The sequence below is a fragment of the Spea bombifrons genome, chromosome 4 (assembly GCF_027358695.1).
Source record: "Spea bombifrons isolate aSpeBom1 chromosome 4, aSpeBom1.2.pri, whole genome shotgun sequence".
Taxonomy (NCBI): Eukaryota; Metazoa; Chordata; class Amphibia; order Anura; family Pelobatidae; genus Spea; species Spea bombifrons.
This window is the reverse complement of record NC_071090.1, coordinates 54,060,688-54,082,523: the sequence shown is the minus strand read 5'-3', so window position 1 is coordinate 54,082,523 and position 21,836 is coordinate 54,060,688. Positions and strand designations below refer to the sequence as shown.

Here is a 21,836-nt window from a genome sequence, read left to right as displayed (position 1 = left end):
TGGCATTTATTTGGGTCCATAAATCACTGATGTCTGAAGGAAATTTAAAAAATAAAAACAGCATGTATAGGATTTCATCATTTAGACTAAGTAATCTCATGTAACCGAGGTATTATTTTGAAGATATACAACGCCTTGTCACTTTGGAAATCAAACATGCAGGGCACTTTTGCCAAAACAATCTCACGCGAAGACATATGGCCTTCAGAAGTCAATCTCTTCCACTAAAGCCTCAGGAATACGCCGGCACTCGCTTGAGCGATGATCACAAAGTAATAACCTTTCAAAGCATGCATTACATCAGACACCACAAAATTAAAGACAGACAGTGCCAAATGGACCTTTCACTGCAAGAGTTCCATTTTAATTAATGATCACATTTTATATCTGTTACTATGTTAGAGGCTGGGAGGCACATTGTGGTGAATATGGTGTATATTTTTACTCATATGCACATAGAGGCGTAGAGAAGGGTGCGCCAGTTCACACCAAAGCTAAGGGGGTCTTGGTATATCATTCAGTAAGGTGTGCTCTGATGTAAACCCTTATTGAATTGGATCACAAATTGTATCTCATCACGTGAACAGCGCAGAAGACGGTATGTGCTGCTTGTTATAATAGTCGGAGGAATGAGCTTACAGGATGCCTATCATCGGAAATAAATGGATTTCAATAAGATGGGCAACTTGAAAATAATTCTGGCACGCTTTGTGAGGTTTAGTGGCTCATTAAAAGGTTTTATGTTAACCCCACATTTGTTAAATAAACAGAAGGTAAGGTAAGGTTAGGTTGGGATGCTAGAATATATATATATATTATATTATATATATATATATATATATTCTAGCATAGTATAGAAAGGAGGACAATGACAATTAGGTAAAGAATATATATATATATATATATATATATATATATATATATATATATATATATATATATATATTGGAGGTGGGATTGGGGTTCTTTACCTAATTTCATCCAGGATGTCTCTATACCATGACATGTCCCCATCTTATCCCATTACTATTCCTATTGGGATAAACATGTCCCACAATCTTGCTGATGCCTTCATTGACAAACAGCAATGCAGAGATGATCTCATCCACCATCAGTGGAACAACGCAGTATTTTAAGTATTCAGTATAGAGCTATAAGAATGATCTAAATTGTTTCAGACAGAGAGGGTTGCCAGCAAATCATTAGAAAAAAAAAAGCAGTATCTTTTTCCAAGTTATGTTTAAAATGTATCTTGGTGCACATTTGTTTTTGGCATATATGCAAATAGCTCATATATTAAATCCATATTATTTAAATAGAATGCACCTTGGCAAATAGTTTGTAGTGAACAGCTTATAATATTACTAAATGATGTGCATAATTTGTTTTTTTTTTCGGGTGTCTGTCACACTGGTTTCCTTTCTATTATGATTAACTATAGGTATTTTCCTTGTGTTTTCTTGGCGGACGGTGTGCATTTGAAGGAACCATTATATTGGATTTCCTTCAGCTCTCTCCAGAGAGCACCATAGAGAATGCTACAAAATTGGGGATGAATCTGTCCTATGTGGGCTTGCAGCCACATCCGAACATACAAAGGTTACCTGCAGCGGAGGATCGCAGTCTATCACACACACACACACTACAATAAAACCATCGTTTGTAGACAAACAGCACTTAAAAACAAAAACAAAATCTAAAACCTGGAAATCCAGAGAGTTTCAGTTTAAAGCCATTTAGTTTGGTTGCCCCAAATATTTCTTTATCTCGTATTAGTTATTTCATTATCTCTTAGTTATACAGTTATCTCCTTCTCTTTCCTGGGCGACTCCAAGCTTGACCTCCCTATTCTATCCGGTAACTTTTTTTGCAGGAATGGAGTTTGTGTATCTCGTTGGTAACTTCACAAACAAAAGACAGATAATTATTTGTTTCCATAAGATTGTGGCAGCAGATAAGGAGCATTCAGTCATTCTAGTCTGCCCATTTTTCCTGCCACGGAGAGCTCAAGCTTTATTAGGCCTTTGGTCGGGATAACCATATGTCTATCTCATATGTTTAAAATTCCCTTACCGTATTAACATCTACCACATCTTCTGGGAGACTTTTCCACTAAAACGAAGCAACTCTTCCAACTATCCGGCCCTCTAATTTTAGACTGCGTCCTAAGGGAAAAAATGTTTTCCCTTCCCTCATATTTTGTTAAATCCCTAAATGTTTCTATCAGGCCTCTCTTGACCCTTCTCCTTTCAAAGCTAAACACATTCAGATCTTTTAACCTTTCCTGATATTTTATCCCACAATTATTGAAGGGCTAACATCATCCTACCCTGAGGAAAACCCAGCAGATTGGAGCAGAGTAGGTAAAATACGTAAAGCCATCAAAAGGAGGCTTCATAGAACGAGTGTTCCATAACGGACAATACACATTTCTGGTAGTGAACAAATTAGCGCAGCCTATCTATCTTTCTGGAGATTGGGTTTCCAGAACTGTACACAATCCTCTAGAAGAGGTTTCACAACAGGGCCTTAACTGGACCGATATGCGGGTTGCCGGTCCACGCTTTGTTATCGTAGCCTGACGCGGTAAAAGCAAGTTTAAGTTAAACTCCCAGGTCAGAGATATCAAACTCCCTCTCTCAGGGGGCCGAGACGTGCCAGGTTTTCATGATAATACTTAACACATTACTCAGTGTTCCACTATGTTAATTGCATGATTATATGCTAATTAGAGAAATCCTAACGCTCTGGCAGGGCCGGGCCCTGGAGGACTACGCGTAACGCCCCGGTACTAGGTGCATCAGGCTGCATGTCTATTTTCAAACTGACAGATGCACAGAACTCATATGGAGTGTCAGATCTCACAGGCGTTCCAATGAACTCTTCAGTACTTTCACTTTTTACATTGCATCTGAATCACTCTATCTACTATTATATTACAATTGTATTCTTCTCACTGTACCATTCGTTCAGCTGTTTGCTATAGTAATACGTTATCCTGAATGTTATTATTGGCCCTCACGCACGATAAATAAAAGGCAGGGATAAGAGCAGATCTGTTAACCCTCAATGTGTCAGACTGGTCAACTTTAAAAGGCATCATTAACCCCCCCCCCTTGGTTTATAGGCAGTCAAAACGAAGCTGCCATTTAAGTTTCTCTTGTGATCTTGAAGAGACACAAAAGTACGTCATAGTTAAACAGCAATTCTTGGAACCAATTCAGTTGAAGGGATTAGCACCGTAGAAGCTTTGCTAATGAACCCAACTAAAACAAAAATTAAAATGACAGATGAATTGGTGTGTGGTTATGCACAAGTGGAATTAAATTGTGTATATATGTGCTTATTTTCTCACAAGGTTAACACATTAGCAATTGCAGGTTTAACCATTTAAGCCAATGTGCAGCAAGCAGCATATTTGGGGCTAGCCCTAGAGGCACAGGATGAGAGGCAAGGCCGGCCACCCACCCACATGGTCCTTAATGTGAAACTTGAACAGAATTGCCATCCTGACTAAATGCCTCCTTTTTAACCTATACAAACACATTTTCAATACTTCATAAGTGCTTAATGGGTTGCAATCACAAAATACAAATTCAGATCTAATTCAATGAATTGCATATAGAGGACAAACATAATGGCAACATTAGGAGTGGGGTAGAGGCAACACATCCTGCAAAGTGAAAAGGAAAAAAAGTCTTCCAGAGGTGTAAATGCGCCATCAAGTGGCCAATCCTGAATACTGCAGCCTATAGTACAAAAATGGATATTGGTACTAGAAAAAATGGTCAAAAGAAGATTTTTTTAATAACCTTTTACTAGAGCGCATTGAGCTTCATACACTTTAAAAACCTGTGAGGTCCCTTCTCTAAGGTGAGTTAGGAGTTTCTTTTGAGACGATTTTTTTTTGTGACTTAACCATTTGTTTACAATAAAGGATGTGAAAAATAATGACACAGTATCTCTCTCTGACACAAGATCAAAGAGTGTGTCAGTAAGAATTTTAAACAACTCGGTGAACAAGACTGGCCTGTCATTTTTTCACGGCCCGTTGCTGTGACTGGCTACCACAGCAATCGGACCATTCAGCAGCTTTAGTTTTTCTCCATCTTTCCTGGATATTTCCAGGAAAGCCACGTTGACACCGATCTCTGTGTTTTAGTAGGCTGTGCAGCGCTGCCATGGATCCGAAAGATGCCTCTATGATAGGACAAGGTCCTTTTTTCCGATCAATTTTTTTCTGAAAAGAACTTTGTCTTATAATAAAGCAAAGCCGGTATTTTTACCCAGGAATGTTGTACCTAAAACCGATAAATAAAATGGCTTGCTTCGGGAAATCACAGGAAAAATCTAATCTAATTTTTGATCTGGATTTTATCACGTCATGACCTTTCTGCTATTTAAACCCAGATTTTGGGTGAAAGGGACAGGTTTTGTGAACCAAGCCAATACTTGGTGTTAAAGCAATGAGACAAGATTTAAGGACCTTGTGGCATGACAGCATCCTTAAATTGATTAGGGGTTTGCACACATCTAGAAGCACCATTTTTTCTGGAAATGTATAGCACGAGTTGAATAAAGAGTACATCAGGTCAGAGGCATCCATAATAATACAGGATTCTCACCACTTGAGCACAGATGGCCCATTCAAAGGCAAATACCAGGTTTTCTCCATACTGACTTGGCGAAGTAAACATGTCTTGGCGGAGGCATATCAAGACTAGATTACCTCTGGTCCAATTAGCAACATTACTCCCTAGGACAGGTTTCTAGGTAAAAAGAATTACTTACTCCCTTCCCACGTACAATGTAAGAGATTTAATGCTCCCTCGACCCTTTTCCAGTGTTGAAGGTGGAAGAAAGCATATGCAATTGCTTCACTGTCTCCTCTCTTCAGGATGTGTTCAGGAGGCAGTATCAAACTTTTCATTTCTAGAAGATACTGTAACAGACAATAGAAGGCATAGAATGACTCACAGGCAAGAGTGCTTTCACAATATCTGCACACAGAAAAGCTGAACACCCTGGTGTATACAAATGATTAAAAGTATTAATTTTCCAAAGGGCTAAAACTGGCAAATGTTTAATTCCGTGGGTCAGGAGATAGAAAAAAAAAATCTCACTGGTTTAAATATGCATTACACAGGGCCAGCTCTTTCTGCGGCATAATCTCACTGCAGTTGACCCTTCATAATGAACAGTGAAATCACATATTTGAAACCAAAACTCTACCTCTACAGTTGGAGATAATAACCTGTCAATTTCCTATAAGCACTGGACTATTCCAGTTGCAATAGTTCGATACCAATAAATCATTCCATGGGAAGTATGCAGGAGTCAGACACCATGCAATATTTAGACGTACTTTTGGCACGTGTGGATTAAATTCTACTGCTCTGTGAATGGCCTCTACAGCATTCATTTCTGCTGTACTGAGCCCACGCCGCGATGCAGCTTCCGGAGAAAATCTGAAAACGCAAGAATATTGAAGGTCAAATAAATACTCAAACTACATAATATGTGAATAATACAATACAAGTAGATGCTTTTTAAGAAGAGAGTCAGTCTTTTCATGAGTTTTTACATAACGTTTACCACCCTACAGTGGCTTTATTTTGTTTTGGTGAGATATATTAGAAAATACAGAGATGCATAAAGATAGACATTTTTGTCCATAGGCTTCAAAGTCTTTCCAGAGGATTCTCCAACTAATCAAGTTTTCATGATCTCCTCATGTTTGCACAGGTGTGGATCAATCCTCCAGATTGATCTCCCTGAGCTAATAGAACTAATAGATCACAACTTTAAAAAAAAAATAAAATAAAAAATAATCAATGAGTTGGAGACCATATTCTACCCATTTTTGGAGAATTACAGGAATTATAATGCTCAGAAATGTCTAATCTGTGGTGTGTGGTGCCAGCATCTTATCAATCACTCATGATCCATCAATCCACCAGATCGATCACCCTGAGCTAATAGAACAGCTATTTTTGATCCTTAAAGGGATTGGATTCTGAAAGCCTACACTGCTAATAGATTCTAAGGACAAGCTTTGAAAAATCAATGAGTTGGAGAACATATCACATCATCTTGTTTAATGACAAGGAATAGGATGCGCAGAAATCGCTTATCTACATCTAATGTAGAGTCGAGCCAGAATCTTATAAGCACTCATGGGTGTTGGGCAAACTTTTGAAGCACTATTTGGGATATAATAAACCAGACCATGCAATCTTTCTCACCTCACACCTCACGGCTAACTCCATAGCTGTACTTGGCAGGCAGACACCACAGGGAAAGCTGTGACAACCATTGCCCTGCCCTCCCAAGCTGGAGTCGCTGTGTAGGGAGGAAAGATGTTGCAGTAGGTACTGGCGACCTACAGGACAAAAAGAATAATAAAAAAAAAAAAGAAAATTACTTGTACTTTCAAGAGAGCACACGTTAAACAGCATGCTGTCTTACCAAAGGGAGAAACTAGCTAAAGCTTCCTTTCTTCACTAGATTTATAGGAGGACCTGCTTTCTACAGCTTTCTCCTACTCAACCTGAATCAACACACACATTCTCATAATAACATGGTGGGAAAGAACAGAGTCTGAAATGTATGGATATTTTAAACATATCGTGACATTTTATAAACATTGTGTCTATAAGAAACATGTTTATTTGTGTTTATGTATCAGTCATTTGCGTAAACTCTGCAATATTAAAACACAAAAGGGCAGGGAGATCAAGTTGAAGCCCACCTCTACCTTCTCATGGTAGAAGTAAAAGGTGCCTGCCCAAATACATCTAATTGTCATGACGTATACCATAGGGCCACCAGCCTGTAAGTCTGAAGGACTCAAAGTTCATCTTGTTGATATAAATGCTCACACCCATTCAGCAGTAATATGCAATGGTCAGGCCTGAGACTCACCACTGCATACTCTGTGTAGAACTGACCAAAACAAACACTTATTATATCAAAAAGAAAAACAAAAAATGATGAGATGTATTCCCATTTGAATGAGAAATTACAAAAACAGCCAAAGACCCGGCTGAAATTTGGTGCAAATTTTTAGGCACAAGACCACGTCAAGAGAGACACTAACATCTTGTGTTTTGTACAGTGTTTGAGATGAGACCACAGTAAATGACCATTTACAAAGTGGACACCTTATTCCACTTACTTGTCGGATACTGCTCTTGCTTTGAGTAGGGCAGCTGTATAGCATATTGTGGCAGATTTTGGCAAACTTATATCTGTAAAAAAGAAAGAAAAAGAAACATAACAATGGTATACAGGAGGAGATGTCCCTGATTTCAAGTGACAGTCCCTGGGACTACTCCAGTTTCTATTTGTGCCTGGCAGTGTTCCCAAAGCTACATTTATATTACAAAATTAACCTTTTTGCCTTTAATCCTATTATTATTTCATTTTACTGAATAGTTAAGGTACTATAGTTGCTTTGGAATAGGATAGAAAATATTTGTTATGCAAGACAAAGGTTTAAATTTGATTTAACTACTTTGATTATGAATACATCCCAAGTCATTCACCAAATGGTATATATTTTCTTTAGAAACAAAAGTATGTAAAATATAATTTTAACAGTATTATCCATAAAAGATAAAAAAGGACCTCGCCTTATAATAGAGGCGTCTTTCAGATCCATGGCAGCGCCGCACAGCCAGCAATGATAGATAAAAAGGAATGGTGGATAAATACAGTAAAAAGCATATTTTGCTGAAAAAGTAAGATTATTGATCCCAATTCACTCAGCAACATATTTATGACATTAACCCAGTGTGCTATTTGCCGGCAGAATGGCCAGCTTCTTCTTTGTTTCTCTTTATCTTTTAAGGATAACACTATTAAAAGTTATTAAAGGAAACTTGGGGTTCATTATGGTGTTTGAGAATTCAAGTTCTGGCACTCCATTTCTTTAATCAGTTGACATATTTGAATGTTTCTATCACCTATAGATCAGAAACACAATATATTTGTCTAGCCAATTGTAGATTAACAATTTGTTAACTCCATATTTTATCATTTTTGTGTTTTTTCTATGATTAGATTCTATGATTGGCCACCTGGCTGGACATGCTGCTCGGATGAACAAAGTCAGTCATACCACACACATTAAGCAATTTGAAAGTTAAAAAAAATCTAATCTCCTGTGGCAATAGCTTTTTAACAATAGTTGCCATTTAAAATTTACTACTATTCCCTATAATCAAAGTTACATAGAACATAGTTACATAGAACAAAAAAATAAACAACATACATACCATTTTAATTTAATGTTTGTTTCAAAAATGACTCTGATTTATATTTTAAGATACACTGGGATTATCAAACTAATTTCCACACTCGTTTTACACAGTAAACATGAAATTGAAATCCTACTATTATCACGTTAGCATTAGAAATTGCTTTACGTACAGGTGGAGCATCTTTTGGCCTTTTGGTTAAGCTCAAGTAAGTTAATGTGGAGAAAGCAATATTTTCTGGCCATAAGGCTGTGGATGAAATACGCCTGAGGTGTCCTTTGATGGATTTTTTTTTTCTTTAACCATTTTTTAACCATTAACTTCTTTGCAATTATTCCCCAATGCATGCAATAGAAATTACACACTAGAGCCAGGTCCTTGCAAACTCAGCTATTCTTTTGAAAATGTAGATTGACCTTTTGGCTCCCCATGTCCCCTTTAAGACTTCTGGTTTCCCACTTTGTAAGGGCACCAAGAAGAACTGGCCCTCCATGAGTTTTGCTAGCGAGGGAAAGAAGGAGCAACATATACCTTCTGATAGCGTGGCCCCAGAAGAAGACAGGTGTTCTGTGGCCTTATAATGGTACAAGAACCCTGCCCTTACAAAAAACTTACTGCAGTTTTTCTGAAGTAATACTGCAGTTTTTGGGATATGAAAAAACTGCAATACTGCACTTTTACTGCAGTATTACTGCATATGTACTTCACTGTACTGCAGTTGTACTGCAGTTATTTTTGTACGGAAGTACAAATGCAATAAAGCTGCAGTACATTGAAGTACAACTGTAGGTTTGCAATATAAAAAAAAAAGTGCAGTAAATGTGCAGTAACACTGCAGTACAGTGAAGTACAAATGCAGTAAATGTGCAGTAATACTGCAGTAAAAGTGCAGTATTGCCGTTTTTTCATGTCCAAAAAAACCGCAGTATTACTTCAGAAAAATGGCAGTAATTTTTTCGTAAGGGTGCACTTTTCATTCACGGATGTAGCACAAACAGTGCCTTTCTAAAAGTTATTATTGGAAATATATTAAAGAAATTATTTTAAAAGATGTGATGTTACAAATGGTAGTTCCTACATATTTTACAACAAAAAAGTGCGTGTATGAAAATATAAATGCGGGACCCAACATAATAATTGTTTGTTTGCCGAATCATAATTATTTTATACTGATTTCATTCTACAACTGCCCTACAAACTTGTGGGTCCAGCATTTATATTTTCATACATGGACTTTTGTTGTATAATAATTTAGAAATTAAATAATTAAGAAGAAAAAATGTACTTAAACCAGCACTTTGTGTTTCAGTAACTGTAAATAAGATGTTGATGCAATAAGGGGGATTTATAATTAGATAAGCTTAAAGTATTTTAGGGGAACTGAATATTTTTAAGAAGCAAAAAGAAATGCACTTACCATCGTACTTTGCTAAAACTGCTTGCACATCTGCATACGCCTGGAGTTCCAACAGTGCTTCTAACAAGTTCTCATGAATATTAAACATACTGAGCAGTGGGAATTCCTTCATTAACTGGAGCAAATGGGACAGAGAACAGAGCTATTAGAAGGAGATTCTACTCAAACGGACACCAGAGAATCACCCTACAGGACACAACACCACGGCAATATCTAGACATACTGGGACAAACATTTAAGGTATATTTGCTGTGATTAGTATGCAGATTGGACAAATAAACACAGTTGGTGTGTAGTTGTTTAGTGAACACATTAAAGAAACGATATAGCATTTGTAATGACCTTTTAATAATTGTAAAATGAGAAAAACCACACATTGCATCTTGAAAGTGTCATTTCCTTACACATTACACTATTAAAATACTAATCCATTCCCTTGTGATAGCCCATCAGAATGTTTGCAGGCCGCTCCACAACCAAATTTAAACTCCTGACCTACAGAACCCTCAACGCTGAATCCTTCTATTGCTATCCCCAAAAACTCCAAACACAAATTGCCCTCTTTGCCCTGCCCACAGCTGGCACCTCTTATCACTTCTTACCACTCTCATCTCCATGGTTTCCCCTATGCTGTCCCGATTACCTGGAATTCTTATCTCATTCTCTCAATACTGTAAAACTTTAACACACTCACTAAAACACACCTATTTAGAGAAGGATATACCCTATCCTCTTAAAACCCACAAACTGGTATCAACACATGTCACAGCTCTTTCACTAAGACTATCCCATTATATCGAAGCTACTGTATTTCTTCTCTCGGCTCATGGCTTTCTTCTAATTGCAATGGCTTCTCATGTTTGAAAAAGCCAAATGAAGTTTAGAATTATGTATGGGATGATTTGGCAAGGAAACAAAACCACACATTTACATATTAGTTACAGAGGGATTTAATAACCAGTACCAACAGTATTCTATGGTGCAGTTTGTTTGGGGTCTCTTTTGCAGTTAAAAGGGTTTTTGTGCACCAAAATTCAGAATGCCAACAGGCCAAATCAAAACAGTATAATGCAAGCCAGTCGGATCCATGTTAAATAGAAGCTGCAGAGTCCTAGGTGATATACACACAGAACAGCCCCGACTCATAGATCATAATCTGCCAATATGTCATGCATATTAAATCAATAACCTCTAGATTTCGGTTTACTTTAGGTATTGCTTTGCCTATATCTGACCATTTTTGTCACTCTGTGGCAACACAAATCAGTCAGGTTATGAGAAAGGATAACACCAACACAACCACTAGCTTGGGGGTGGTGGATAGGTAAGGCGTGATCTGTTTTTATAGCCATAGAGCCAACCACAAGCTTACCATGGGTATATTTTGGAATTGTCACAGGCACTGCTTTTCTATGGTGTACACTTTTATGGTGTATTTTTACAAGTGTCTTCACTGATTTAACTATGCATTATGTAGGGTGCATATACAATACCCAATACAGAAACAACTGATTTGTGAAAACAGAAGACAGAAAGAAGACATTTATGATATGCTTGGCACACTCACATCTCTCATCATTTTCACTGCTTCTCTCGTCCTGCCCAGCTTCCGGGCACACATTGCCAATCTTCTCTTAATGTACACAAGTACATTGGTGTCTCGTCCTGCCAAGACAAACAACGTAATCAAAAAGGACAGAATAAAAACAAAAATTGCAAAGGCAAGTAAATTCTGTCTTGATGAGTAGTGTACACAACTTATTTTCTTTACTGGGTGCTTCAACAGATACAAAATCATGCTTTATGCACATTAAGAGTGATATTTAGACATTTTCAAATATCGTCTCATTTCTCAGTGAGTGAAAAATATGTTTTTTTGCACTTGCACGCACTCACTCACTAGTTAAGCCTACATGCTCATACATGTGCCACTTACTGTGCTGTGCTTCATACTGCGTTCCATGGTGCTGAAGTTGTTGGCTACGCCTGTAACAGCCTTCCCCCGCCTTTAACGCCTGCTTAAACAGCTTTTCCGCTTCAACAATAGTTGTTGCTTCTTCCTCTGCCAGAAGAATAAATGCAGTGGCACATCTGTCAATGGAGGACAAAATCAACAAGAAGGTCAGCTGATAAAATCAACACAAGTAATGTTTTGGAGGTACGCAACATAAGGAGCAATTTCGATGAAAATTAGATACAAACCATTTTGAAACAAAGAAAATCTTGCTCACTGTCCCAATATTTTGGGGCAAAAAGCTACTTTGAAAGCATATAAAAAGACTTTCTCATCAATACAAATGAAACCTTTTCATAATTATTTTGTATCATTCAAAATAATAATTTTTTGTTTAGGATTTTAAAAAGATTTAGTACACTGTGGAGGTCACCTCTAAAAAGTATGGCAAACAGTGCTTCCAGCAAATGAAAAAGGTATAGTTTTTAGCTTTTATTATATTTTACAATTAATATATTTTGTTGATGTAAAGGATAGTATTTAGGATAGCGAATATACCCTGTTAAGAACGGTGAGTATTCTACATATGAATTCCTCTCTCCTATTCCTCCAAATAAATAAAATCATGCCTAATGCACATCAAGATATTTAGAAATCTTCTAATACAGTCATGCTGGAATATAAAAGGGCCTTCCCCAAGTTACTCCAACAAAGTTGTAAAATGACTTGGAATGCTGACAATGCTATGCTTCCAGCTTTGTTGTAACTGTTTGGGGAGGGCTCGTTTCTATTCCAGTATGACTGCCCCAGTGCACAAAGCAAGGTCCATAAAGACATGGTTGGATGAGTTTGGTGTGGAAGGACTTGACTGGCTTGCACACCGCCATGACCTCAACCCTATGGAACACCTTTGGAATAGAGATTGTGAGTTCAGGCACTGATGTTGGATGAGAAGGCCTGGCTCACAAATTCTCTACTGGATGAATGGGCAAAATTTTCCCACAGAAATACTCCAGAATCTTGTGAAAAGCCTTCCCATAAGAGCGGAAGCTGTTATAGCTGCAAAAAAAGGGGGGGGGGGACCAACTACGTATTAATGCCTATGTAATTAGAATGCAATGTCATAATAGTCCCTGTTGGTGTAATGGTCAGGTGTCCCAATTCTTTTGTTAATAAAGTGTATTTGCATACACACACATGTTAAAAAAATCGAAATCAAACCAACCACCTTTTGTCTTCAAAACCTGCAGAGCTAGCAAAAACATCTGCATAAAACATTCTCTACTGTACACATGTATAATATTCAGTTCTGCCATCCTGAAAACAATACAAACATAGCGCATTTAAATATGGCTACTTACTCATTCAATTCTAAAGCTTCATGAGCAGCAGAAATCCTGGCTTGTGGGTTTCTTTCTCTCCAGGCCTTTTGCATTACTGTTTAATACAGAGAAACGATAATTAGGGTATGGGTCTGTAAAGGGTCGCTCGAAAATAATGTAACAGCAATCAACAAACTATAAAACACTACTTTCTAAATAATACCCCGGACACAGTACACGGGAATGTAAATTCTTACATATCAAGAAACTCTTTGTAAACAACATTTGCGGTATAAACTATATATACTTGAGGATACCAAGCAACCTTGAGTGAGTATTAAGAATTTTCACCTTGACTGCCTAGAAAATCTGACATACAATAGTCCATGACTAAGTACAGCTTCCAAAACAAAGTCTGACCCTGATTTTTGTTTACGCTCATAAATGTGCGGTTTCAAAATGAAAGGAAAATCACTACCTGAGGGTGTCGAATCGACATGGTATCCAAGCTACTGTAAACAACAGCGTTGCCGGAAGGTTCTGTATCATTTACATTAGCAACAGTGCAAGGTATGTACTTACAACCAAAGTAATTTTTTTAACCTAAAGGGCTAATCACGGTAGGCCGCTAGTAAAATTACCTCTGGGGCGGGACACTGGTTATCAATTATTTTCAACAGTGTACTTTACTTTGAAGGGAAGTGGGTGTTTTGCCCATAATTTAGCTTTAAAAAGCAATCACTGAGCTCTTCCATTTGAAAACAAATTGATGACATACTATGATATACTTTGTTACCCAAGTCTGCCTTATAATAGAGGTAAGTATTTTTAAAACATTTTGTTTTTGTTGGTTGCATTTCTGCTCACTTGTGTTGTTTTACCACGGCATAGATCTTCTAGTAATTAATGGTTTATACCAACGCTAAAATAACTGCAGTAGCAAATCAAAACTACGAGGTTTGTTCATTAATGAAATGGGAGCATGGATACACTACTTAACAGATCAAAACAATGGGGTTTATTCACTAATGGAAAGGCAGAATTGACAGAAAAGTAGTGGTTTTAGTCATTTACACCACTTTTCATTAGGAAGCATCAACACTGCAATACGAATGGCTTATTTGACCCTTAATAATGTAAAATACAATGAGTAAAGAAGACTTTAATACATCGCACTACATATGTAATACAAGGCCGGCCAAGCTGTTCATAAAGCTCACTGGGGTTGGCCCTTCATGATTTCTAATGAAGTCAAGGAGCAGTCCCCAATAACTTGGGTCAATCTCCACCCTGCTTTTGCTGCATATTCACTCATGGGGAGGGCATTGTTCTCACACAACTCACTCACAGCATAATCCAGGTCCATATAGAACATTAATTAAACTGCCTTTATTTGCTATGCAACAGAGAGAATTAAAATAGACAATTATATCTTTTCTCTAGAACTCTGTCATAGCCATATATTAGATGATTCTGGCACTGGTTCCTTAGCAAATCACCTTTGATAAGTGGAAACATCAGAAGACTCAATACAGAATAAAAAGGTTTGCTGGATAACAAGGTCTTCATGACCTCAGACAGTGAAATAAATGTCACAGCTGGTCTATGGGGCATGGAAGCCATCTACCAAAAATACATACAAAACCTATATTACCCAACATTAAAAGGATGGGGGGCTGTCAAGAATCAAATAATGTCTAAGAGTGCTATTACACTATAGGGAAAGTGAACATTAACAATAACACACATGAAGACATGCAATTACAAAAAGGAGAAACCACGAATGGATAGTGCCTAATGAACATGCTGTCGGCCAAGTGTGTTCTTGGCTACTATATATCAAAGCTATCAAGCTGGGCTTGCCCTTGGGCCAATAGTTCTATAAACATCACTGGTTTTGGTGCTGGGACATTTTTGTAATTGGAGAAACCCATGATGTTTATTTACATACACGCATATATGTCTGCCATATCATCAAGCAGGAGACATAAAACGAATAAGTGGACAGAAGCAAAAATATTTTAGAATGACTTTAGATCATATGTTTATTTCGTACTTGCATCTGCTGGCCGCATGTGATCTGTATCACATATGAAGAATGTTTGATGATCTTGTGCTGAAAGATTCATATCATAATATGTCAGGGGTTCTCGTCCTGTCACCCATGTGTATCTGTAATGAAAAAAGTCCACAGGTGGTGTTCTATAAATATACGGAAACAGCCTCAATGTTAGTACCAAAATGACAGTACACTACAGAGTGTGTAGAGATGCACAATACATTATTATACTTAGCATGAAGTGTGATTTGTAAGTCTCCTTAGACTAATTTTTCCTCTGCAAATTTTAGGACTATGACTTTTTGATTTCTCAAAGCACATTTTTTGTCCACTCTACATATATCACAGTGGTGGACCTGGGGAACTGCATTTTGCAAGTTCTGCGCTTCTTACAGGAGAACATGGTACAAAGCTGCTACAAATTAGTCAGTAATCAAACAAAGACAATGTCGCCACTTTTATGACAGAGGAGATGATATTCACTGAAATGAGAGTTTGCCCAAAAGCTTAAGTGTCTTCACTAACCTAAGTATTATGAATAGGCAAACCCTAGCAAGTTCATTGTGAAGTTACATTTCCCTCGGAATTGTTTTCAGTAAGACACCAACAAACATTGAAAGAACCCTATGCGAAGGACATGTAACTATTATGAAGCACAAAAACATGTTACAGTTAAATAAAAATAAAAAAAGCTTACCTGTTATACTCCGCTCCTCTGAACAGATTTAATGGATTTCGCCAGACTTTACATTCTGTTAAGAAGAAAAGCAACAATTACCATTTAATTTGAAGATATTTGCAAGTGTGGAAAATGCCAGTAATAATTTACATGAGATTTGGAAACACAAATCTTTTTTATCTGTAAAAATAGATGTAACTAGGTACCACCACATTCAGGAGGAAAGCAAGAGGCCTAAAATAGACGTTATACAGTGTCCACAAGAAGCAAAGGTGGACTTAATTGTCCCCACCACCCCAGCCCAGATCTCTGTCAATCGAATCCCTGTATATACTGTGTCCCAGGGCCACCTGATATGTATATTTAGTTCTGGTAATCTTGGGAACCCACATAAAATTTAAAGCATCAAGTACTTTCCCCAACAGAGAAACTGTGAACCTTCCTTATTCACAGGAATATTCTCATTTTACCCCCCCCCCCCACCTTTGTGGGTCTCCTATTCAAATAAAAAAAAACAAATCTGCCTCCTATTTGCCTATATTAATTTCCCAAAATCATTGAGGTATATTCAATATAAAGGGAGTTTGTAGAAAAGTACACTATTTCAAATATCATGTTATAAAAGGCAAACCTCAATGAGATTCTCCAGCAAGAAGGGCTGTAGCAGACCTGGTTGCATAGCTAAATATACGTTTTCACTTTCAGCAATCTCCTGTCTCCTGCCTACTCACCCTGCGAATATGATGCTCAGCTTCCATTGTTAATTTCAACAATGCCCGAAGATACCGTACTACTGGTTTACTTCAACAAAATTGAAGCATTGTTAAATGAATACTTATGGCAAACAATGGTAAGTAGAAATGCCTTCCAGCAGAAGTGGCATAGCTGCATGCATGGGAAAGGTAGTTCAGACACAATGTAAGGACAAAGACCAAGAACTAAATTGTCTAAGCTACTGTAATTTTTTTTCTTTCATATGATTTTAAAAGCCTTGGTAATGAACCATTCAAGCATGATATTGCACTTAATAAGTGAGAAAATAATAGTACAGAAATAATAATGTCCTGCATAGAGTGTATATTCTATCTATATTCTATAATGACAATGATATAATGGGTACACGGTTCATCTGGGAATCCCTACACTGTTACAAAATATCCAGAATAATAAAAGGTAAGTATTGGAAAGACAAACAGAGTTCAAAAAAAGTAATTAAAAAAACACCCACCTGAAACACTTTGTCGACTGGAATCAGTATCGCCATTACTCGTGTTTGAGTTGCTTGGAGTGTTATTGTCAACCCCTCCCAATAGAGGGCGCAAATGACTCACAGATACTTGCTCAATGAATGACGTTCCGTACTTCCGAAAATACCACCACTCAAATATCTGCAAAACAGAAATAAGTCATTTTCAATCAAATCTATTTTTGAAGCCACTTACAAAATTACAGATTCAAAATAAATTTGATTAATCTAAAAAAAAATAAAATATAAAGTTAATAGAAAATGCACATTACAAGTTGTGGAACCTTACTGTGGTTTACAGGGTGAACTAACAGCGATGCACATCAGCTGCTTGGTTTATGGGACACCAGTATCTGTGAAACATCCCATATTTTGCCTACCGATTACCCAAACAGTACTCCAGAGAGAATATTGCATCCCTTGGGTACCTCTGCTTTTGTGCAAGTGGGTACAAGCAGTGGATGGGTATTATGTAAGTATTTGCTTCTTTTAGATGGGTTCAGCATTGAACTCAGTGTTGCCCAATCCCTGCCATCAACTAATATATATGTATGCATGCATAAATATACATACATCTATACATGCACTCTTGATAAAGGTCTCTGGTGATATTGGAAAAGAAAAAAATCATTTCTATTAACTTCTGCATTCCACGGACTCAACGTATGATCCGTAGAATACAGTTGTAACGGTGTTCTACAAGAATGAAAAAATATAAAAACAGGGTACTTAGCTTTTTAACCCTCTATTCATTCCTCGGAACACATATGTGGTAGCTTCCCCAAGGACTCTTCCTTCAAAAAGCCCCTTATAACAGGTATATGGATAAAACAGAACAAATTCTGGGGATACAGCTTTAAAAATACTCTGTAAAAATCTGTAAATCCGTAGAACCTGGAGCTATATACCAATAATATATATAAACCCAAATGAAAAAGCACTCTTTTTTAAAGAAATGAGACACATACGTTGTTGGTTTCCTTTGACTGAAGGGCATACTTAGATATAAATATAGCCAGTACAGCTCTATAAAGGCCATAGGGATGTGACAGAATAAAATTGGCAAAATTATTAATCCAAAATGTAATGATATATGGTAAACAGGCAGGTGTATCTGCACCAATGTGTCAAAAAGGTCCCAAATGGAAGTGCACGTTCTGAACATTATGTCATTTTTATATATTTCTCACTTTAGTAGGGCACGTTGCTATAACAACCATTTCAGCACACAACATGAAAAAAGTACAGATAATTACATAAATTGTGAAATTGGTTCTGGAAAAAGCTCTTACATAGCCAGATGACAACCAGATTACGACGGCATCAATACCATGGCATCATCAAAAGCATAAATTCGAGCATCACAAATGCCAAAGAGTGATGTATTTATATAAGGCGTGTGGTTAGAGGCCTTGCTTGGCAATAGGGATCTCCTGGGACATTTTGTGTAATGCCTATTATGTCATTGAACCAGTGGCGTCGCTACAGGGGGGCAATTGCCCCCCCTAGGAGATTCCTTGCCCCCCCTGTTGCCCCCCCGCCGAAATTGGAGCCACCCAGGACAGTCCCCTTGACTGCTAACAACGGCATGGTGCCGTCGCTAGCAGTCCCAGTCAGGTGCTAACGACGGCACCATGCCGTCGCTAGCACTATCTTACCTCCATCACCACCTACCCCGGCGATCTGCCCCTCACACAGAAGGGCATCACCAGGGCCATCCGATCCGGCCGGTGACGGCACGCGCAATGACGCGATTACGTCACCGCGCAACTTTATTAATAACTGACAATTGTCAGTTAAAGCGGTATGGGGGCATGCTGCTTAGATGCCTGTATCTGAGGCATCTAAGCAGCTACAGACCTCCAACATATACCGTTGGAAAGGTAATTATCTCACCTTTCCAACGGTATATAGCTTGTAAAAGAATTTTAAAAAATTACGTTAAAAAAAATGTAAAAAAAAATGATTTAAACATAAAGTAGTTAAACTTTAAAAAAAAATAAAAAAGTTTAAGTATTCTAGCTAAATGATCACTGTGATAGGCAATGTTACCACAGCGATCATATAGCTATAAAAAGTCACATTCCCTTTTTAAAAATGGCCGATACTAATTTTTAATCCCATGATCCCTTTGATCATGGGGTTAAATTTAGCCAACGGTAGAGGGAGGCAATTTTTGAAATCCTGATGAACTGCAAATATTATTAAAATCAGCCATTTAGCCTGTGCGGTACGTGAGTAACCATCTCATCCCTGGAGCGCCTTGCATTTTTACTGCAAAACTTATTTTTGCTGTAAAAGTGATTTTTTTTTTCTCCCTTTACCATCATTTCTTTGGGATTGTAAAGGGGAAAGAATGGTGTGTGCTTCTGTGAGTGAATGTATTTAAAGTATGGTGTGTGTGCTTATGTGAGTGAATCTATGGAAAGTATGGTGTGTGCTTCTGCGAGTGAATGGAGATATGAAAGGCGTGTGAATGATCAGTAATTAGGGTTGAAGCCTTGACGTGGCATTACTGCTCACGTAGGAAGTTAAATTATGGCACAAAAAGTACACATTTGCAAGAACTACACCCCTTGGCGCATCAAATGAGGGGCTGTATGTGTTTCTAGTACAAACATGGAGTGCGCTAGACACAAATGAACATGTCGCTATGGATAGAAAAAACATATTTTCTAGCTAAAGCGACATATTCCATCATTATTTGTGCACTCAACTTTTGTCCTAGAAATACATGTAGCCCCTCATTTGAAGCTCCAAGGGGCATAGTTTCTTAAAATTGATGAATTGTCTGAATGAGGGAGAGCATGAGTTAATATGTGGATGATTTGTCTGAATGAGGGAGAGCATGAGTTAATGTGATTGTGCGTATCATAGATGTATAATTGTGGAAGGGCAAAGATGGCACTAGCAGGATGTTTGAGCCTTGGGGACCGAGATGGCACAGGCCGGGTGTATATGGGACAAAGATGGCAAATCGTATGTGTGTTAACTGGGTGCTGGCCAGGTTCTATGTGGACAGCGTGGACGCCAGGGCTTGCTTTGGGGTGTGCATCCTGTGATCTATGCCTGTAATTTAGGGGGTTTTAAATATACCTTTAATGCTGTGTTTTTATGTGAATTCCAATTGATCTGTACCTGCAAAGCTGGGTTTCTGTGTTATTCTGTAGATCCATATCTGCTATGCTATGTTTCCATACATTTATGTATACCTGCAAATACAGGGTTTGTATGTCTTGTTCAGTTGATTAATACCTGCAATGCTGTTTCCATGTATTTATTTGATCTATACCTGCGATGCTACGTTTCATATATTATTATTGTATACCTGCAAATACAGGACTTGTATGTCTGATTCTGTTTATTTGATATATACCTTCAGTGCTGAGATCACAAGTGAATTTAAATTGATCTATACATGCAAAGCTGGGTTTGTGTGTTAATGTGTTGATCTATACCTGCTATCGGCAGCAGGGTCTAATATTTATATATATATTTATATCGTCAGCAGGGACTAATATTAATATATATCGGCAACTGGGGCTAATATTAATATATATGGGCAGCAGGGGCTAATATATATGTATATCAGCAGCAGGATCTAATATTAGGCCCTGAAATCATTTAGTGTAAAAGTTAAGGTATTGTGTTGTTTAAAGGATTTCAAGGATTAGTTGTACTAAATTGTGGCTTCAGGCTTCCCGTGTTGAATGATCAAGTATTGTATTGTCCAATAACAAAAGTATCATTCCATAGCACATTACTTTTGGCAATATATATATATATATATATAATGTGTTTTTTCAGTGGTATCATTTAATGGTGGAAATTATTAATGCCCCCCAGTTTGACTGTGGTATCTTGTGTGCCCCCCCTATATATTGTTTCTAGAGTCGCCACTGCATTGAACAATAATAAAAATACATCTATTTTGTTCATACAATTGAATTTATAAATAATTGAAATTTATAAATAATTTATATATACTTTTTAAGGCTGTGGAACAGGCACTCATATCAACCAAACATTCTACGAATGTAACAAGGATGGAAAGAGATTTGCGGACTAAAGCAGGCTACCTGGGAAGTAATGGTATTGTATACCTTTACAGAATTTTAGGAACTAGAGAGCTTTTAAATATCTTATATATGAGTGTCCATTTGTTGTGCAAGACCATGTAGTGTACATATACTCCTTGGCTTTGCAGCGACACAGAGTCTATGGATGAATTAGAAAAAGGACCAAAAACCATCAAAAGGTATTCCACAACGTGCCAAACTGTTCACTTTACAAACTAAATATAACCTTACAAATGCATTCCCAAATATGAGCGAATGAATGAAATCATTCTTGTACAATGGTGCATCCTGATATTCTCACATTTAGCCCCTTTCATATTTGAGGCAAAATTAAATCTAGGTTTGAGTTACAAGACTCAATGAGCTAGCATAGATTGATTTCAATCCTTAAAGAGAAATACGGTAAAACTGCAGAAAATAGCCACAATCCTAGCATGCTTTTTAATACAAAATGACAATATATATTTTTTTAAATGGTTTAATATGCCACATAAGACGTGAGTCTAGTTAGAAAAGCATTACAGATAGTTATTCTTAAAAATACTCCCTTATCTGCATACATTAGTCATATGATATCCTGTAAAATACGGATCTTTTTTTAGTGATCCCTTATTATCAAGTCTCCGACAGAATTATTGATTGCAACTCCACAAAGAGGGGGAAGAAAATCCCTTAAGAATTATTCTCAAGCTGCGATTATCTTTGGGGAGTTGCCTATTTGGCTGCCAAGTGCCGCAGAGACCCTATTAAGCATCCGTCTTTCTCATTGCTTGGAAACATGTGCACTATACACACACACACACACACACACACACACGT

At 37.5% G+C, this 21,836-nt stretch overlaps 1 protein-coding gene across 3 annotated transcripts in view; it reads right to left on the bottom strand.

The window, feature by feature from the left end:
* ST7 (suppression of tumorigenicity 7) overlaps positions 1-21,836 on the bottom strand; it is a 51,907-nt gene that overhangs the window by 4,664 nt on the left and 25,407 nt on the right. For 2 of the 3 annotated variants that reach the window (XM_053462645.1, XM_053462647.1), the window contains exons 3-12: positions 16,921-17,080; positions 15,711-15,765; positions 15,011-15,126; positions 12,994-13,069; positions 11,615-11,769; positions 11,246-11,343; positions 9,679-9,793; positions 7,178-7,250; positions 5,366-5,468; positions 4,792-4,942 (exon numbers count right to left, since the gene is read on the bottom strand). In XM_053462645.1, the coding sequence (XP_053318620.1) occupies positions 4,792-4,942; positions 5,366-5,468; positions 7,178-7,250; positions 9,679-9,793; positions 11,246-11,343; positions 11,615-11,769; positions 12,994-13,069; positions 15,011-15,126; positions 15,711-15,765; positions 16,921-17,080 (1,102 nt within the window). The remainder of the gene's footprint in view (positions 1-4,791; positions 4,943-5,365; positions 5,469-7,177; positions 7,251-9,678; positions 9,794-11,245; positions 11,344-11,614; positions 11,770-12,993; positions 13,070-15,010; positions 15,127-15,710; positions 15,766-16,920; positions 17,081-21,836) is intronic. The other variant, XM_053462646.1, reaches the window with a different exon arrangement.